The 19,942-nt window shown below is 35.6% G+C and overlaps 1 protein-coding gene across 1 annotated transcript in view; it reads left to right on the forward strand.

Annotated features, from left to right (window-relative positions):
• The window catches only part of SPMIP4 (sperm microtubule inner protein 4), a 93,817-nt gene that overhangs the window by 18,885 nt on the left and 54,990 nt on the right, over positions 1 to 19,942 (forward strand). Inside the window, exon 3 of the mRNA XM_077121413.1 lies at positions 6,824 to 7,000. Coding sequence (XP_076977528.1) covers positions 6,824 to 7,000 — 177 coding nt within the window. The remainder of the gene's footprint in view (positions 1 to 6,823; positions 7,001 to 19,942) is intronic.

Here is a 19,942-nt window from a genome sequence, read left to right on the forward strand (position 1 = left end):
ATGCAAATGTACTAAGAAACGATGATCATGCATCTATGTGATGATGTTAAGAATTACTGATTGCATATGTAGAATGGTATGATTTCTAAAAAAAAAAAAAAAAAAAAGGACAGCGCATACTACCTAATTGTAATGTAATTATGTTAAAACACTGCTGAATGAAGCTGCATCTGAGCTATAGTTTTTTTTCTTATATATTTTTGTATTTTTTATTTTTATTTTTTCTCTATATTATCATTTTATTTCTTTTTCTGTTGTCTTGCTATTTCTTTTTCTAAATCGATGCATATGTACTAAGAAATGATGATCATACATCTATGTGATGATATTAAGAATTACTGATTGCATATGTAGAATGGAATGATTTCTAAATGTTGTGTTAGTTAATTTTTTTTAATTAATAAAAAATGTAAAAAAAAAAACTAAGTATGTGTTCAACAACCTATAAATTACCAGAAGACATCATGTGAAACAATATCTAGCTACAATCAGGTTCCTGGCTCCTAATAACTAAAACTTGCTTTTGCTTTTATTCCATATGAATTCTTTCCTTTCACAGCCCTAGACTGGAAAAGCCGGGATGATCATGTATTCTCAAAACCCCTCCTCTTAACTCCCAGTTCACTTCATAGACAGCAGTTGACAGCTACAGGAATAGAAGATTCTCTATCCTCTCAATTTTATTCTTCTGAACTACTCTGAAAAGTGTCATTAAGATAATGGCAGTATCTACTCTATTGTTGAGGCTGGCTACTTCAGACCAGGTTGAGCAACTGTGACTCTCAACTCCTACTTCAGGATTTCTCAAAAACAGAACAAAACAAACAAAAAACTCCTGAATTTTAGAAATTACTTCCACAATTGTAAGGATGATCATGGGTCCTACTATATGTTAGCTCTCAGCAGCTTAATTTTCTAAACATGGATTTCCTTAAAGGGACAACTTTTTTAAGAAACTACTATAATGTGTTTTAAACTAATTTGATAACTTTTAAAGATGATGCAAAATGATTCCCTTACATCAACCTACCTTTTTTACCCACCCACCCCCCCCCCCCCCAGAATAGGCAACACAGTGTAGGTCCATTGTTACCCAGCACTGGTCACAGGCAAAAATCACCTGAGCTTTCTAAAAATAAAGATTCCCAGACCCTGTGTCTAGACATCCTAGCTGGTTAGATCTGGGGTCAGGTGAGGGAATCTGCATTTTCAAAAAGTTTTCCAGCTTATTTTGGGAACCATTGTGCTAATAGATAACAGGAAGCTGTTACAGCAGAAAACAGGAAGAAAATCAGAATTATGGTTCTGGCCTACCCACTGATTAAGGACAAGTTAACTTTTATACCTCACTTTATTTCACTTGTATATTTTGAAACACTATTTTATGTCGGTGGGTGGTATCCTCTTGGATGATATTCTTTTGTGATTTTCGCTTTAAAAATTTAAACATGGCAGGAATGGCTATTCAAAATTATCACATAACCCTGTCCCCTTTTCTCTTTCAGCTGTCTCCTTCTCCAGCTCATTAGGCAAACAAAGTTATCAATTAAAGAAATGCTTTGAGAATTGCTTACAATTTCATTGCACGTTCCCATTTTGTTTCTTGATTTACTCCATTGCTTTCTGATTCTTGAACATTTTTCTTGAATGTTAGTTCTCTGCCAACTAAAAATTGAGAGTGTTTTTGTTTTGAGCTTTCCTTTAATCATGTCTTCCAGTAATTATTGGCTAAATTCAGCCCTCTGAGCTTAGGATCTGGTGCTTGCAATTCTATAAACTGATTTTTAAAACAAGATATTGGTTCATCAGAGGGAATGTTATTTTTCTCAAAAACAAATAAATACTTAATTTTCAGTGGTTATAGATAGATTGCAGTACTGATAATTTGATTATTATTCTCTTTGTTATAGAGATGTGTTTTATTTTAGCTTTTAAAATATTTAATCCTAACACTTCAATATCTACTTATTTGGCTCTTCTATAAGATGTTAGTATTAAAGCTGGGGGCAGGGCAGGCATGAGGCCCTAAAGTAAAAAGAAATATGACTTATTTATGCTTTCCTTTTATTTTAAATGGTTTCCTGCAACTTACCAGCTTTAGGTGGATGCCAACCCAAATGATTGATTAACATTTTCTACTGGCTTATCTTCCTGGGAGAATGTAATATATGGGGGTCAGATGTTGAGAAATGGACTCATTTATGATTTAAATGTAACTTTTACAAACTTAAATATTAAAGCTTGGGTTGTCATTAATCAAATGTGTTTAAATACTTTTCACTTGTCACATCCCCCAAACCATGTCTATTGATCATAGTCATATAGCTGGTCGGAGTCTCAGGTGTCTGAGAACTGAATGCTATCATCCCTCTATTGCACTCCAAATCAATGATCACCCAGACTCCCCATGACTAGCTAGTGCAAAGGTTGGCGAACTTTTTCTGTAAAAGGCCAGTTAGTACATATTTTAGGCTTTACTGTCTGTCGTAACTACTGAACTCTCCCTTTGTATAATGAAAGCAGCCATAGACAGGACATAAATGTATGGTCTCTGCCCTACAATGTGGGTAATTCAGCTCAAATCTTTATTTCATGCCTGTGGAAGTCCAAAGCCTTTCCCCACATTTATCCAGGATGGCATTTTAAAGTTTCAAGGTTACTTCCGACTACATTCCTGGTTCTAATAGGCTGTTTCTGTTCAACATCACATTGACCAAGATGTAAAACTCAGTCATTCCTTTGTTTCCTCCAAAGATTTTGTCTACATGGTGCATTTTTGAGCATGGTAGAATTCAGTGAACAGTTGGGGTTCAGGAAGAGAAGTCCACATCATATCATACTACATATATCTTAAAACTCCTATTAGCCATAGTTTCTGTTCTCAAAGTTCTTTTCATTGGCCTGTTACCTGGGCTCACACTAATTTTCACCTAAGGCAGTCCTTAGCCTCCTACAATCCTACTTGTTCATTTCTTCTCCCTGTCCCTTTGTTCCCCTCTTTTTTTCTTCATATCTCAGAGACAAGAAAGCCAAATCATTTCCACTGCAGAGCAGCTTAATTTATTTTTAGATTGGCCTCCTACCAAGCCCTATACCTGCAGGGTCTCTGGTTCTACTGCAAATGGCTTAACTAGATGTTTTGTCAAATGAAAGTAGTTCCTTTCCTGAGAGATTCTGGAGCTAATATTGTCAGGATTTTTTAATTTCATAATCTTTCTCACCTGTAGTAGTAGATTAAGCTGTCAGTTTGGTCAGGTAATTGTGTTACTGTGGCCTTAAATCATCAGCATGTGAATTTCATCTATGGCTGATTACATCTGTGGTCTGTTAAGGGGAGTGACTTCCACAATGAGTGAGGCTTAAAAGGAGAAGTCAGAAAAGAAAGGCAGCTCAATAGAGCTCAGTAGAGCTCTGCCCAGCCCAGCATAATGCAGCTTAGAGCTCAGAGCTCACAGCTGGCTGAGATCCAGACATTTGGAGATTCAGAAAGGAACCACCCCAGGAAAAGCCATTTGAACCCAGAATCTAGGAGAGAATCCCAGCAGACATGACTGTGTACTTTCCCAAATTAGTAAATTTGTAACTAAATAAATCCCCTATATAAAAGCCAATCCATTGGGCCGGCCATGGTGGCACAGCAGGCAGAGTTCTTGCCTGCCATGCCAGAGACCCGGGTTTGATTCCCAGTGCCTGCCCATGCCAAAAAAAAAAAAAGAAAAGAAAAAAGCCAATCCATCTCCAGTATATTGCTTTCTGGCAGCCTTAAACCAAAATACCACACCAAGCCTTTTTACATTGTTGTTCTTTGTCTAGAATGCTTTTCCCTCTCTTTCACCTAGATGACACATCTTAGATAGTGAGTCCTCCAAACGTCTTCTTCCACAGAGGATTCCTGTTTGTCCTGCCAGATGCCTGGGAGTATATTGTCAATCAAGGACCACCTAAATACAAAGTCAAGTATTGGACAAATGTAAACCTGGATAAAAGACCAAGAGAGAGCTGGTTTACCTCTGACTCATCTCTAAGTGAGACTGTTTCCTTGCAGGGGCCCAGCTTATTGTGGAGATAGTCTCCCTTAAATTCTCCAACTGGCCCTGACCTTGATTTCTATTTCTATATGCAAAGCCCTTAAAACAAAAGTGTAAATTTGCCAAAATTCACACTGTCCTGATGGCAAAGGTTGTGTCTTGTTTATCACTCAGGGTTCCTATTTTCCCTAAAAGGCTAGCATCCCTTTGTCTTGTCAACAATTAATTGCTTTTAAGAAGATGTTTTTCATAAATTTTCAGCATTTTAATTTGTTTTCAGTGAGAAAATTAGTCCAAATAACATAGCCTAACGTTACTGGAAAACAAATGTCATTAAATCCTTCCCAATTAGAAAAGAGATCACTTGCCAGATTTATTCTTAAGTGTTTTTGTGAAGCCTTCTCCCTAGCCAGAGGCTTTATTCATATATTGTAAACTGCAATCCAGGAAACAAATCCATCCCTTTGGCCTCATTCATTCACTCATGCATGCATTCAACAGATATTCATAACTGCCTATATACCCAGCACTGGGATAAAGCACAGTTACAACAACTCACAAAAGTCCCTGCCCTTCACTCCCTTATTAAGAAAAGCAGAGAAAATCCTCTGAGCTAACAGTTTTCAAGATCCAAACTAAGCCCTACCAGGCAATTCAGGAAATGCCCCTGTGTCCAGATACTAGAGACATACTGAATAATACTGAATGGTATTATCATAAGGGGTGGGACTATTGGACACCTGCTTCCTATGGGAGATAACTGTTAATAGGAGAGTGCTTCTAAAATTTTAGCATGCCTAAAAAGTACTTGGTAGGCTTGCTAAAACAGATTACTGGGTCTTACTCCTCAAGATTTTGTTTTCATTAGAGAAGTTGTAGGTTTACAGAAAAATCATGCAGAAAATACAAAACTCCTGTATAAACTCCTCAAATACAGTTTTCCCTATTATTGGTGCTTTGCATTAGTGTGGTACCTGTTACAATTGTTGAAACTATGTTATAATATTGCTATTAACTGTAGTCCATAGTTTGCATTAGGGCTCAGTTTGTGTTGCATAGTTCTATGAATTTCTTAAAATAATTCATTCTAGAAACATATAAACACCTAAAATTTCCAACTTTTAACCACATTCAAATGTATAATTCAGTGCTGTTAATTACATTCACAATGTTGTGCTACCATCATCATCATCCATTACCCAAACTTTTCCATCACCTGAAGGAGAAACTCTATACCAATAAATCCTTAACACTGCATTCTGTACCCTAACCCAGACCCCTGATAACCTGTATTCTAGTTACTGACTCTATGAATTTACTTATTCTAATTATTTCATATCAGTGAGATCATATAATATTTGCCCTTTTGTGTCAGGCTTATTTCATTCAACAATGGTATCTTCAAGGTTCATCCATGTTGTCATATGTTTTAGAACTTCATTCCTTTTTACAGCTGAATAATATTCCATTGTATGTATATACCATATTTTATTTATCCATTCATCAGTTGAATGACACCTCAATTGATTATTTTTTGGCAATTGTGAATTGCCAAACTATGAACATCAATGGACAATCTATTTGAGTCCCTCCTTTGGGGCATATAGCTAGAAGTGGATTGCTGGGTGTTCTAGTCTGTTAGCTGCCAGAATGCAATATACCAGGAACAGAATGGCTTTCAAAAGGGGGAGTTTAATAAGTTGCTAGTTTACAGTTCTAAGACCAAGAAAATGTCCCAATTAAAGCAAGTCTATAGAAATGTCCAATCTAAGGTATCCAAGGAAAGATACCTTGGTTCAAGAAGGCCGATGAAATTCAGGGTTTCTCCCACAAGTGGGATGGCAATGGTGAACACGGTCAGAGTTTCTCTCATGTGGAAAGGCACATGGTGAACATGGTCAGGGTTCTTCTCTCATCTGGAAGGACACATGGCGAACACAGCATCATCTGCTAGCTTATTCTCCTGGCTTCCTGTTTCATGAAGCTCCCTGGGAGGCATTTTCCTTCTTCATCTTCAAAGGTCGCTGGCTCATGGACTCTCTGCTTCGTGGTGCTGCAGCATTCTCTGCTGTTCTGAATCTCTCATTCTCCAAAATGTTTCCTCTTTTATAGGACTCCAGTAAACTTATCAAGACCCACCCAATGGGTGGAGACATGCCATCACCTAATTCAGTTTAACAACCACTGTTGATTAAATCACATCTCCAGGGAGATGATCTGATTACAGTTTCAAACATACAGTTTTGAATAGATTATTCTACCTTTATGAAATGGGATCTTCATTAAAACATGGATTTTCTAGGGTCCATACATCCTTTCAAACCAGCACACTGGGTAATATGGTAATTGTATACAGACATATCTTGGAGATATTGTGGTTCAGTTCCAGACCACCACAATAAAGTGACTATCGCAATAAAGCAAGCTACACCAATTTTTTTGTTTCCTAGTTCATATAAAAGTTATATTTTACTATACAGTAGTCTATTAAGTGTGCAATATATGTCTAAAAACAATAAAAATACCTTAATTAATAAATACTTTATTGCTAAAAAATGCTACCCATCATCAGAGCCTATACCCTTCCATCCCCTCATCTTTTCGTTGTACTTGTTACAAATTATGTCTTTATACTTTGCATATCCACAGTCATTTTTGATGCCTAAAAAATCATTATCTATATAATGACCTGGTATTGAGGGTCTTGTCTGTGTTCTGAAAATGTAAGATAATTATGACACTATAGGAATTTTAGTTTTGCTTAAATTATTTCAAATGTCTCTCTTTTTCCACAGGTATCAGGAATTAAGGGAGTCATTCCAACAATATAGACTTCCGTGGGGTGCTGAAAGGGAATATGGTGGAATGATGCCAATTTCACTCCCCAAGGAACACAGGCCAAAATGTGAACCTCCTCGTGTCATGGGCAAGGGACATCAGCATTATGGGTTTGGTGGAGAGATCTGGCCAAGGTATATAATCTTTCTACTCTTTACATAGAGGTTTTTATTATTTATTTTTCTTTTTTTTCTGTTGTGAGTTCTTTGTTAACTTAAATCTAAGATTTAAGTTTCTTTCAGTAAAAGAAAAACCTTATTTCTTTTACTATTTTATGAAAAGACAGAAAAACAAATGAGATAGTTTCTAATTATGACATCAGCTGAAAATTTGATTCTGTGAATGTCTTTTTTTTTTTAGTATTTTTATTGAGAAATCTTCACACATTTACATTCCATTCATGGTGTACAATCACTGGCTCACAATATAATCACATAGCTGTGTATTTATCACTGATCATTTTTTAGAATATTTATATCACTCCAGAAAAAGAAATAAAAAGAAAAAAGAAAAAACTCACACATACCATAAACCTTACTCTTCCCTCTCATTGGCCACTAGTATTTCCATCTACCCAATTCATTTTACCCTTTCTCCCCCCTATTATTTATTTATTTTTATCCATATTTTTTTACTCATCTGTCCATACCCTGGATAAAAGGAACATGAGACACAAGGTTTTCACAATCACACAGTTAATATTGTAAAAGTTATATCTTTATACAATCATCATCAAGAATCAAGGCTACTGGAACACAGTTCTACAGTTTCAGGTACTTCCCTCCAGCCACTCTAATAAACCATAAACTAAAAAGGGATATCTGTATAATGCATAAGAATGACTCAAGGAAAACCTCTCAACTGTTTGAAATCTCTCAGCCACTGAAACTTTATTTTGTCTCATTTCTCTCTTCCTCCTTTTGGTCAAGAAGACATTCTCAATCCCTTGATGCTGGGTCCCAGCTCATCCTGGGATTTCTGTTCCACATTGCCATGGAGATTTACACCTCTGGGATTCATGTCCCACATAGGAGGGAGGGCAAGGAAGTTCACCTGCCAAGTTGGCTTAGAGAGAGAGGCAACATCTGAGCAACAAAACGGGTTCTCTGGGAGTGTGACTCTTAGGCCTAATTTTAAGTAGGCTTAGCCTATCCCTTGCAGGAATGTTTCATAGGGGCAAACCCCAAGATTGAGGGCTTGGTCTATTGATTTGGTTGTCCCCACTGCTTGCGAGAATATCAGAAATTCTACCAGTGGGGAAGTTGAATATTTCCTCCTTTCTCCCCAGTCCCTCAAGGAGACTTTGTAAATACTTCTTTATTCACTGTCCAAATTACTCTGGGATATATCAGGGCATCACACTACTCTGGACAAACCAATAAAATCTCACACACTATTCAAGATTCCGTGTACTTATAGTGCTCAATTAAACTGACCATTCAAATTAAATTAGGAAATGCACTACCCAAAATATAAATTTTGCACCCAATAACTATCTCTCACTTTAGTCTCACACAGCAGTTGAAGTTTTAAAATAGAGGCGATATCATCCTTTATCCTGTACTCTGATATACCTTAGTCCTATCCAGATCAGCTTCATTCATATCTCTACTCAAAGTCTGATCCCTTTTTCAACTTTCTAAAAAGTTCCTATTTAAAGTACTGTTGGCTTTCATAGCTTCAGAGCTCTAACTCTGAGTCTCAGGTGTCACATAAATACCTGAAGTTTCTGGGAACAATCAGGTTGTATACATACAGCTCAGTATCTCAGAATTTAGAATTAACAGTTACACCTCCTAAATGTATGTGACTGCTGTAAGAGCTTACAATCTAGGACCCTTTACAATAGGATGCAACCTGATAACCAATGCTCTCAACTTTAGTTCACCAAGTTTTTATATTATAGTTAGTCTTTATAGCCGCGCTGTCCTTGGAAATGGTAAAGTATTGTGATAAAACATCTTTTATGAATTTAATTCCCTTGCTTATTCTATCTTATCTAAAACTAATTGGAAAGAGTCCTAAGAGATATATTAAATAAAAATGTTTTTGCTTGAGTATATAGCTAGCCTAATTTGTACATATGTTCTTGGTTTTTGAAACTTTGCTTTATAATCTGTTCAACCTTTATTATAGTCATTAGAATCTACTGCGCATTATATTCAGGTGTTAAATTATTTCACTTATAATTTATATATCAAATATATATTTGATATATAAGTATATTCAAAATACAGGTTTAAAGCAAAGAGAAAGCAACAACAACAAAATTTGAACAGCAAATTAAATGTCACACTAGTTGTTTATTAAAGATTATGAAATTTACTAAGAGCAGAATCCATCAGACCTTCACATGGAGCCTATTTACTCCTGCTTTCTCTAATATTCTTGGTTACCTGGTTTACTAGCAATCTAGTTACCAGTTTTTTTGGTGTGGGTTTCTTTTTATTTTAAAGCAGTTAAAAGAAATAAATTAGGAAGAACACTTGCAGAGATAGAAACTTTTTAACAAAATGGACATGTGGCAGCTGGCAACCTTATTGGTAACCTCAGCAAAGCAATACAAAGGACATGAATGGAAAGGCCTAGAAGGCTATGTCTTGTTGCAAAGATTTAAATACCCAACACATGACAGAGGGTGAGGACCTCAAATTTGTTTATTCATTTAACAGATTTTTTAAATTTTCTGAATAGAAATTACTTTCTAAATATTCTTTGAGGTATATATGTAGATCTTTGGGGTATATACATAGAAGTGGGATTTCTGGGTCCTATACTAATACTATACTTTCTAAGGCGCAGCAAAACTGTTTATCACAGTGGCTACACTGTTATATGTTTCCACCAATAATGAGTTAGTGTTCTTATTTCTCAAATCCTCTTTGACACCTGTTATTTTGCTTTTTAATAGTAGCCATTCCAGTGGGTGTACAATAGTATCTATTGTGGATTTGATTTGTATGTCCCAAATCACTAATGATGAGTGCTTTTCATGTATTTATTGGCCATTTGTGTATTTTCTTGGGGGAAATGTCTATTCAAGTCTCTTACCCATTTTTAAATCGGGTTGTCATTTTATTGTTGAGTTGTAGGAGTTCCTTATATATTCTGGATATTAAACACTTATCAGATCACAAATATATATATAATTTGTAATGTCTTTGTAAAGTGCATGTTGTTTTCCAGGGTTTTACATATGACTAAACCTAGACCTCAAGAGATTCAATATCTTACCTTGGGTCAGACAATTATAATGTTGTGGAACAGAGATTTACCTCCGAGTCTGTTTGACTCTAAGAAACAAGATTTTTCATCTACCCCTTCATTCATTTACTCTCCTCCCTTCCATCCATTTATCTATTCAGCAGTTGAGGTATAACAAACATTGTTCTATAGCCTGGGGAATAGTTCCTTATGGAGTTTGCAGCGAGTCCCCAAAATTTGTGTTAAAAATACGCAATATTCGTGTGGAATTGCAACCTATACCAAATTTTGAAATCTGTTCTACAACTAATTGTTGCAATATGCTTTGAAAGTTATTGCTTTTTTGTATATATGTTATTTTTGACACATGCAAAAAAAGTACATTGTGATAATAAATGCACAGCTGTGTGATGCAACTGTAAAGCATTAATGGTACACTTTGGATGATTACATGGTATGTGAATATATGTCAATAAAAATTTTTTTAAATATACAATATCCAGAAGAATTAGAAAATGCAAAAATACAGTGTAAAAAGAAAGCTAAAGAGTAATTTCTTAAGGAAAATCCAGCCAGAAATGAGAAGTAAATGTTTGGTCTCTTATTGAACACAACTCTAGGGCATGGAAGAGAAAATATTTGTACCAATTAGAATGCCAGTCAGCCCTGTATAAAAAGTGCAGGTTAATATGTTCTGTTCTGTGCATGTACTTATATGTCAAAAATTATCATTTTGCCATATTTATCTCTTAAAAATATATTTAGGGCAAGGCCCTATTTTGTGAAAGAGTATAAATCACTTGACAACTTTAAAATAGATTTATCTTGTTCCCTAAGTGGGAATGCCTTCAATCACAATATTTTTCTTTCTCTCTGAAAAGAGCTGTTTAAACAAAATAGCAGAATATTTTACAACTCTGATTAAACCTCATCTAGTCCATATAAAAATTCACACCCTCCCACTTTTCCTGGAGAGGATTTTCCTTTGGGGCGCTGTGGTACCTTATGCACATCCTACTCCTTGAGGGAACAGGCATCACCAATGCTTTAATCATATGACTTTGAAAATTAAAAATACCTACTTCTCAGGAAAATGTCTTGGTGAGATGTCCTACAGTATGTCAGGTCTAGGAAAGCACAAAAGCATGGCTTTTACTAATAAAAATGTAATTCCCTATATTTCTATATGTATGTTCCAGTGCAATGTCAGTGTTATTCCTGTGAGGCATCATTGCCTCCTGATTCTTCCTCACAAAATATATCTAAGTGAAACTCTTCTAAAGGGATGTTGGTAATTTAACTTACTCATAATGTGAAAGATTCAAAAATTCTAAATGAGGACAATCATCACTTAATTCAGCATCTGTTTACTAGAAGAATGAGGTCACAAAGTAATGAAAATTTGTAACTTTGTTTTCACTTCCATAAACACCCATTTCTGCAAGTTTGGTCAAACAACATAATTTTCACTTTTGTCTAAGAAAAGAACTCTCCTCTAAGATATTGTTAAATGCTAAAATGCTGTTAGATTGATAATGCTCTGTGAACTAAAAATGCTTTGAAATTCCTCATAACTAGTGCTTAATAATAATAATACCAATAATATAATACCTGTAGGTTAATATGAAGCAAAATCACAAAATATACCTCTCATGATACCTAAAAAATGAAACAAATACAAAAATTTACAAGCAACAACCAAACAACAAAAACCTTATGCCACTAACTTTAATAAGTAGCAGCCAAGGAAAGAAGCAAAATTCTCTTCAGTTTATCCATATCCTAACTGAATGTTTCCTTGGGGGTCATTTGGGATAAGATAGTTCTTTGTACCACATATTAAGGAGGTTTAGTTTTTCTGCACCTTACATATAAATATCAGTATTATCTACATTTATTGTGACAACCAAATAAAACTATTCACACATATTTCCAAAATCCTCCTGGAAGTGTTGGGGGTGGAGAAAGAAACTCCTCTATTTGTTGAGGTGTTGTGCCTCATCCCATCCCCATATTAAGGCAAAGCAAGTCTACAAAATCTTGATAATTCTCTAATTTGAAGAGAAGATTGAAAGAGTAAATAGGTAACCCTATTAATAAAGAAGAGCTCTCCAGAGTAGACGCTCTTATCTTAACACAGTAAGATCTCAGGAGGAATGAAGTTCTGCAGAATTGTACTCTTCCAGAATACTGGGTTGACTTCAGGGAATGAGCAAATATCCATGAGTATGAGATACTTCCCTTACTGGGATTGGGCCCAGTACAGAACATTTAATGGGATCTTAGAAGAGACAGCAGTGCCAAGATCCCAGGGCACCATGTGTCACTCCCTGAGCACCTCCTCTCAGCCACCTCTATTTCACTAGGCTAAAGAAAAGTGGATAGAACAGTATTCAGTCATCAAGCTTGTAGCAAGGACAGAAAAGGCAAACGAGTTCCAGATGACTGTATCAAGGAGAATTCACCCACACTTTATCATTGTAAATAGCTTGGTTTGGACAGAGCTACCCAATTAAATGCATGTAATATGAGAATAAATGGCAAGGCAATTCTGCAAACAGGAAGAGAAAGAGAAAAATATATGGCATACAAAAAAACACCTGAAGAAACCAATCTGGGGAAAAAAAAACATAGCTCAGAAATTAAAAGCAGTTTCCCTATGAAATGATGAAAAATATGCAAATCTAATAAAACAAGACCTCAAAGGCAAGATAATTAAACAATAGAATATTATGAAAGAGAAGACCACAGGGCTAAGAAAAAAGTGAGAGAAAAAATCACTAGTATTAATCTACTTTAAAAAAGAAATAGCAGCAGAAGAAGCAAGAAATAGACTAAATGTAGCTTAAAAATGAGTTACTGGTATAATGACACTGAAGCAGAGAAAAGGGTAAGGTCACTAATGCAAATAAAAAGAAAAAACAGACAGTGGTTATGAAGGACAAAGGTAGAGTATACACCATAAGGAAAATTGATGGCCCAAATGTAGAGCATTTAATAAATGGAACAGAAAAAAATGTGCTAAGATACACCTAGAAATTTTCCATGAAATTAAGGAAGAACTGAATCTGAAGATCAAAAGGACATATCATGGAATGGGGAAGACTGGTATAGAACTATTGATATTGAGCTATAACCTGGTTATATTATTCAATTCATAAAGGAAAGTTCTTCAGGCATTCAGGCAGGAAAAGCAAGTCGCATACAGGAAGGAAAAATGCGATTGGCTTCAAGCTTCCACAGCATTGGTAGAATCTCAAAAACCATAGACTATTGTCAGTGGTTTTGAGGAAAAGAAAGTATAGACCAAAGATATTATTGCAGCAATATATTATCTCGACCATGAGAGAATTTAGGTATATAGTACCCAATAAGCCCGTCTTTAAAAACAAAACAAACAAACAAACAAAAAACCCTGGCAATAAAATTTAGCAAACCAAAAAAAGTCAACTAAAATAAAGAACTCAAGAACAGCGAAGCTGTGATAAAGGCCTGGTGGTGAACATTAAATCCATTTGAATATGAAATGTATGAGCACTGTAAAATGAACATTGAATCCATTCAAATGATTAGGGAAGTTAATTGTTGTAGGACAGTGTAAATGTTATAAACCTTGGCAAAGTACAAATTATCTGAAAGACTAAAATGGAGTGATCAGGGAGAGGAAGCAGAAGCAAGCGTAGCAGAGCTTATTATCTTTCACACCTGAGAGTCAATGTTATCTGAGAAATAATGACTCTAACATCTTAAATGTTGCAAACTTTTCTTAATTTTACACAGCTCTTTTAGAAATGTACATCTATATAGTGAAGAGATACATATCTATAGTTCAGAAATTCCTTGTTTCACTTTTTTTAATCTGTTGAATGCTAATAGAAAAGTTAATTTTTTTTTCTTTTAAAAAGACCATGAACTTTTATTCTATTCTTGAAACTTTAGTTCTAGCTATATTTGTTCATCTCTCCATACTTACTTCCTTACATTGATTTCTAGAGAAACATATCAAGAATCATATTCTACATGTTGGTATGTGCATGTACTTTTCTGTAATTACCCGAACTTTTATAATGAGAATGTGCAATTTCCATAAAAATAATAAAACACGCTTTTAAAAACAGCAGCATTTATCAAGTACTTCCAAATGCCATACATTGTGCTAAATGCTTTATAGACATTATCTCATTGAAATTAAATTACATTTGTTTTATTTAAAGTTCATTTTCAAATAAACTATGCTCTTTTAAAATTAAAATTTAATTACAGAGATTATTCATTTGTTGTGAATTGTTATGATTATCATAAGCATAGGTTATGATTTTCATTGCAAACAACAGAATCCACTCTGGCTAGTTTAAGAGGATTTACTAGAGAATATTGTTAGCTCATGAAACTGTGGATAGACCTAGAGAAAAAAACTAATTGTTAAACTTCTAGGAATAGTATCCAAACTCACTCTCAGGATTGGTCTCTGCAAGAAAAGCGGTTTTCAGAAAATAAAAAAGTACTTGCAAAGTTCCCTTGGGAGACTGAGGAGAAAGGAGAAAGGAAAAAATAGTCAACTTCTCCATCTCGGAAATTCCTGATATTCTCCCAAGCAGTGGGGACAACCAATTCAGTAAGGCTGAGCCCTCAATATTGGGGCTCACCCCTATGAAGTTTATTCCTGCAGAGGAGAGGTTAAGCCTGCTAGTAATTATGCCTAAGAGTCACCTCTAGAGAACCTATTTCATTGCTTAGATGTGGCCTCTCTCCCTAAGCCAACTTAGTAGGTGAACTCACTGCCCTTCCCCCAACATGGGACATGACTCCCAGGAATGTAAATCTCCCTGGCAACTTGGGTCTCCTGGAGATTGGGACCTGGCATCATCGAAACAGGAAAGCCTTCTTTGCCAAAAGAGAAATAGAGAAATTAGACAAAATAAAGTCTTAGTAGCTGAAAGATTTCAAACAGAGTTAGGAGGTTATCCTAAAGGTTATTCTTAACCATTAAATAGATATCACTTTTTAGTTTATGGTGTAATGGAGTGGCTAGAGGAAAGTACCTGAAACTGTTGAACTGTGTTCCAGTAGACTTGATTTTTGAAGAATTCTGTATAACTATATAGCTTTTACAGAGTGACTGTGTGATTGTGAAAACCTTCTATCCAACGTTTCTTTTATCCAGGGTATGGACAGTTCAGTTAAAAAATATTAATAATAAGGATAAAGAATAAATAATAGGGGGAGATGAAGAGTAAAAAGTGGGTAGATTAAAATACCATGGGTTAATGAGAGGGTGGGGTAAGAGGTATGGGATGTATGAGTTCTTATTTTTTCTTTTTATTTCTTTTTCTGGGTTGATGCAGCTGTTATAAAAATGATCGTGGTGAAAAATACACAAGTATGTGATGATATTGTGAGCCATTGATTATATGATATGGTTGGACTTCTACATGTATAGATGCTTCTCAATAAAAAATATTTTTTTTAAAAAATGGGGGGCCTTGCTAATAATACTTGACACCTCTTTTACTACCAAATTAATAATGAAAATGGTCCACAGGCATTCAAATCAAATCAAAGTCTACTGCATATGTGGATAATTCACAGAATTTAGGGTACACATTTGCACCCTGACTGCTAGGGAGTCTGGGAAGTGGATTTTCTGGATTCTTCTTGGGGAAGTGGTATGTTCAAAATGTGGGAAACTAACAAAATATAGGGAGGGTATTATTAGATGTTAGATAGTCATGAATGACAATTGCTTGTCACTGTAAAAAGCAACAGCAACGACATGTGTTTCTATTCAACATTTTTCCGTGGACCAGCAGCATCAGCATTACCTGGGAAATGGTGAATGCAAAATCTTAGACCCCACCCCAGATTTACTGAAACAGATCTGCATTTTTAACTTTTTTTTTTATTGTGAAATATAACATATCTATACAAAGAAGTAATAAATTTCCAACTACATTTTAACAAGTAGTTATACAACAGATTTTAAAGTTTGGTATGGGTTGCCATTCCCTGTTTTTTCATTTTTCCTTCTACCTACACCAAGACACTGGAGATCAAAAGAAATATCAATATACTGATTCAGCAGTCATTTGTTAAATCCTGTCTTCTCTAATATTCTCTTCCTTCTCTTTTTTCTTTTTGTGAAAAAAATAGCATGTCCAAAAAAAGCAATAAATTTCAAAGTACATTGCAACATTAGTTGTAGGACAGATTTCAGAGTTTGATACAGGTTACAGTTCCACAATTGTAGGTTTTTATTTCTAGCTGCTCTAAAGTACTGGATACTAAAAGAAATATCAATATAATGATTCAGCAGTCATACTCATTTGTTAAACCTGCCCTTCTCTGTATAATTCCACAATCAACTTTGATCTTTCTTTCATTCTTTAGGGGTATTTGCACTATGTCCATTCTAACTTTTTCATGTCGGAAGGGGCTGTTGATAATACGGGATGGGGGATGGAACTAGTTGATGTTATAGAAAGGCTGGCGCCTCTGCATTTCTAGGACTTATCTGGTCTAAGAGCCCATCTGGAGGTTGTAGGTTTCTGGAAAGTTACCCTAATGCATGGAACCTTTGTAGAATCTTATATAATGCCCCAGGTATTCTTTAGGATTGGCAGGAATGGTTTTGGTTAGGGTTTGACAAATTATGATAGTAGCTATGTCTAACTGAAGCTTGCATAACAGTGACCTCCAGAGTAGCCTCTTGACTCTATTTGAACTCTCTCAGCCACTAATACCTTATTTGTTACACTTCTTTTCCCCCTTTTGGTCAGGATGGCATTGTTGGTCCTGTGGTGCCAGGGCCAGGCTCATCCCTGAGTGTCTCAAGGGAGATTTTCACCCCTGGACGTCATGCCCCGCATAGTGGGGAGGGCAGTGATTTCATTTGCAAAGTTGGGCTTAGAGAGAGAAAGGCCTCATCTGAGCATCAAAAGAGGTTCTCTGGAGATGACTCTTAGGCATACCTATAGGTAGGCTAAGCTTCTCTGCTACCTACATAAGCTTCAAAAGAGCAAGCCTCAAGATCAAGGGCTTGGCCTCTTGATTTGGGTGTCCCTAATGTTTGATACAGTATCTGGGGTTTCCTCGGTGATAAAGTTTAATAGATCCATATTGTTTCTCTCATCCCTCAAGGTGCTTTGCCAATTCTTTTTGGTTATCTGCTTAATATATCTGGGATGTATCCAGGCATTATATTAAACTATACAGGATTAAAGGCTCTCTTTCTTATTCTGGGCTCCCTGTGTTTGGATTGTTTAAATAATCTATCCGACAAATTGAGTTAGATTATGTGCTACTGAAAATTTAGGTTCTGGACAAAATAAACTTTTCTTCCTGTGGTCTCAAAGAGTAGGTGAAGTTTAAACATACAAGCTATGTCATCCTCACCCCTGTATTCTGAATTACCTTAGTCCTCACCTGATCAACTTTGTTCTTATCTCTAAATATCTGGTTATACATATATAAAACTGCCTCTCAAAATCCAGAAATAACAATTACCACTCTAGACTAAATGAGATTGCTATAAGAGTTTACAGTCTAGGATCCTTGTTTTCTTATAAGTATTTTCTAAATGAGATCATACAGTTTTACTCTTCTGTTTCTGGCTTATTTTGCCTCACCAAATGTTCCACATGTTCATTCACATCATTGCATGCCTCACAACGTTGTTTCTTTTTGTAGCAACACAATGTTTGAGCATATATATACACCATCATTTTCCAATCTACTTCTCAGTCATGGCATCTTTCAGCCACTTCCATCTGCTGAGCCTCATGTATAAGGTCCATATTCAACAGTCCATCAATTTTAGATAATTTCATTGTTCCCAAGAGAAAGATAGCCAATAAACACATCCTCACCAAATAGAAAATCCGAACCTCCCCCTAACTCTTGTCCCTCCCCCCATTATTTACCCCTGGTCTTGCTGCAGTACTATTGATGTTTTCCTGTTAAACATAGCCCAGAGCATGCAATAGCATTTTTCCCACAATACCCTGAAATTATACAATCTTTGTACAAGATTCATACCTTTGCAGAGGTTCATGCAAGAGCTTATTTATATTTGTAGTGTTAATCAGTGGGACACATGAGTCTGTACAACACCTTTCAACCATGTTCACCTTCAATATGGCAATGTTACTTATAGATCCACTAGTGAACCGCCTTTACTTCTATGTATTCCCTTAAAGTTAAGTTCAACTTCATTAGCTAACTGTTCACCTATCTCAAGCTTCTGTGTATCTCTAGGTCTCCTATATTCTGTATTATAAGCCTTTGATTTTATCTTTACCATGGTCATAAAAGTGGAATTATACAGTATCTATCCTTTTGTGTCTGGCTTATTTCACTGAGTATTATGTCAGTTTATCCATCTTGTCATGTGATTTAGGACGTCATTTGGTCTTACTGCTGCGTTAAATTCCATCGTATGTACATACCAAATTTTGTTAATCCACTCGTCTGTTGATGTGCACTTGGACTGTTTCCATTTTTTGGCAATTGTGAATAGTGCTATGAACACCAGTGTACAAATCTCTGTGTCACTGCTTTTAGCTCTTCTGGATATATACCAAGTAGTAGCAGTGTTGCTGCATCATAGGGTAACTCAATATTTAGTTTTCTGAAAACTGCCAGACATGTCTTCCATAGCAGCTGACCATTATATATTCCCACCAACAGTGCATAAGTGTCCCAGTTTCTCCACATCCTCTCCAACACCTGTAGTTTCCTGTTTGTTTAATAGCAGCCATTCTTATAGGTGTGAGGTGGTATCTCACTGTAGTTTTGATCTGCATTTCCCTTGTAGCTAATGAGAATGATCTTCTCTTCATGGCCTTTTGAACCATCTATATTTGCTCTTCAGAAAAATGTCTATTCATATCTTTAGGCATTTTTTAATTGGGTTGCTTGTTCTTTTGGAGTTATATGATTTCTGTATGTATACAGATATCAAACCTTTATCCAATGTGTGGTTTCCAAGTCTTTATTCCTATTGTGTTGACTGCCTCTTCACCATTTTGAAAAAGTCTTTAGAGGCACAAAAACATTTCATTTTGAGGAGTTCCCATTTATCTATTTTTTTCTTTTGTTGCTTGTGCTTTGGATGTAAGTTTAGGAAGCCACCTTCTATTACTAAATATTGAAGCTGTTTCCCTACATTTTATTCTAGGAGCTTTATGATACTGGTTCTTATTTTAGATGTTTGATCCACTTTGAGTTAATTTTTATATAGGGTTTAAAGTAAGGGTTTCTTTCATTCTTCTGGCAAATTGAATTCCAATTCTCCTATGCCCATTTGTTGAAAAGACTGTTTTGTCCCTGTTCAGTGGACTTGGAGGCCTTGTCAAAGATCAATTGCCCATAGATTTGGTGGTCTATTTCTGCGCTCTTGATTCGATTCCATTGGTCAATGCTTCTATGTTGTTTTGACCACTGTGGCTTTTTAGTAAGTTTTAAAATCAGGGAATGTTAATCCTCCCACCTCATATTTCTGTTTAGGATGCTTTTAGCTATTCAGGGTCTCTTTCTCTTCCAGATGAATTTAGTAACTAGTGTTTCCAAGTCTTCAAAGTAGGTTGTTGGAATTTGGATTGATACTGCAATGAATCTGTAGATCAATTTGGGTAGAATTGACATCTTAACTATATTTAACCTTCCTATCCATGAGCAGGGAATGTCTTTCCACCTATTTAGATCTTCTTTGATCTTTTAGCAATGTTATATAGTTTTCTGTGGACAAGTTCTTTACATCCCTAGTTTTAAGTTCATTCATAGATACTTTATTCTTTTAGTCACTATTTTTAGTGGAATGTTTTCCTTAATTGACTCCTCAGTTAGGTCATTGCTTGAATATAGAAACATTACTG

The sequence above is a fragment of the Tamandua tetradactyla genome, chromosome 1 (assembly GCF_023851605.1).
Source record: "Tamandua tetradactyla isolate mTamTet1 chromosome 1, mTamTet1.pri, whole genome shotgun sequence".
Lineage (NCBI taxonomy): Eukaryota > Metazoa > Chordata > Mammalia > Pilosa > Myrmecophagidae > Tamandua > Tamandua tetradactyla.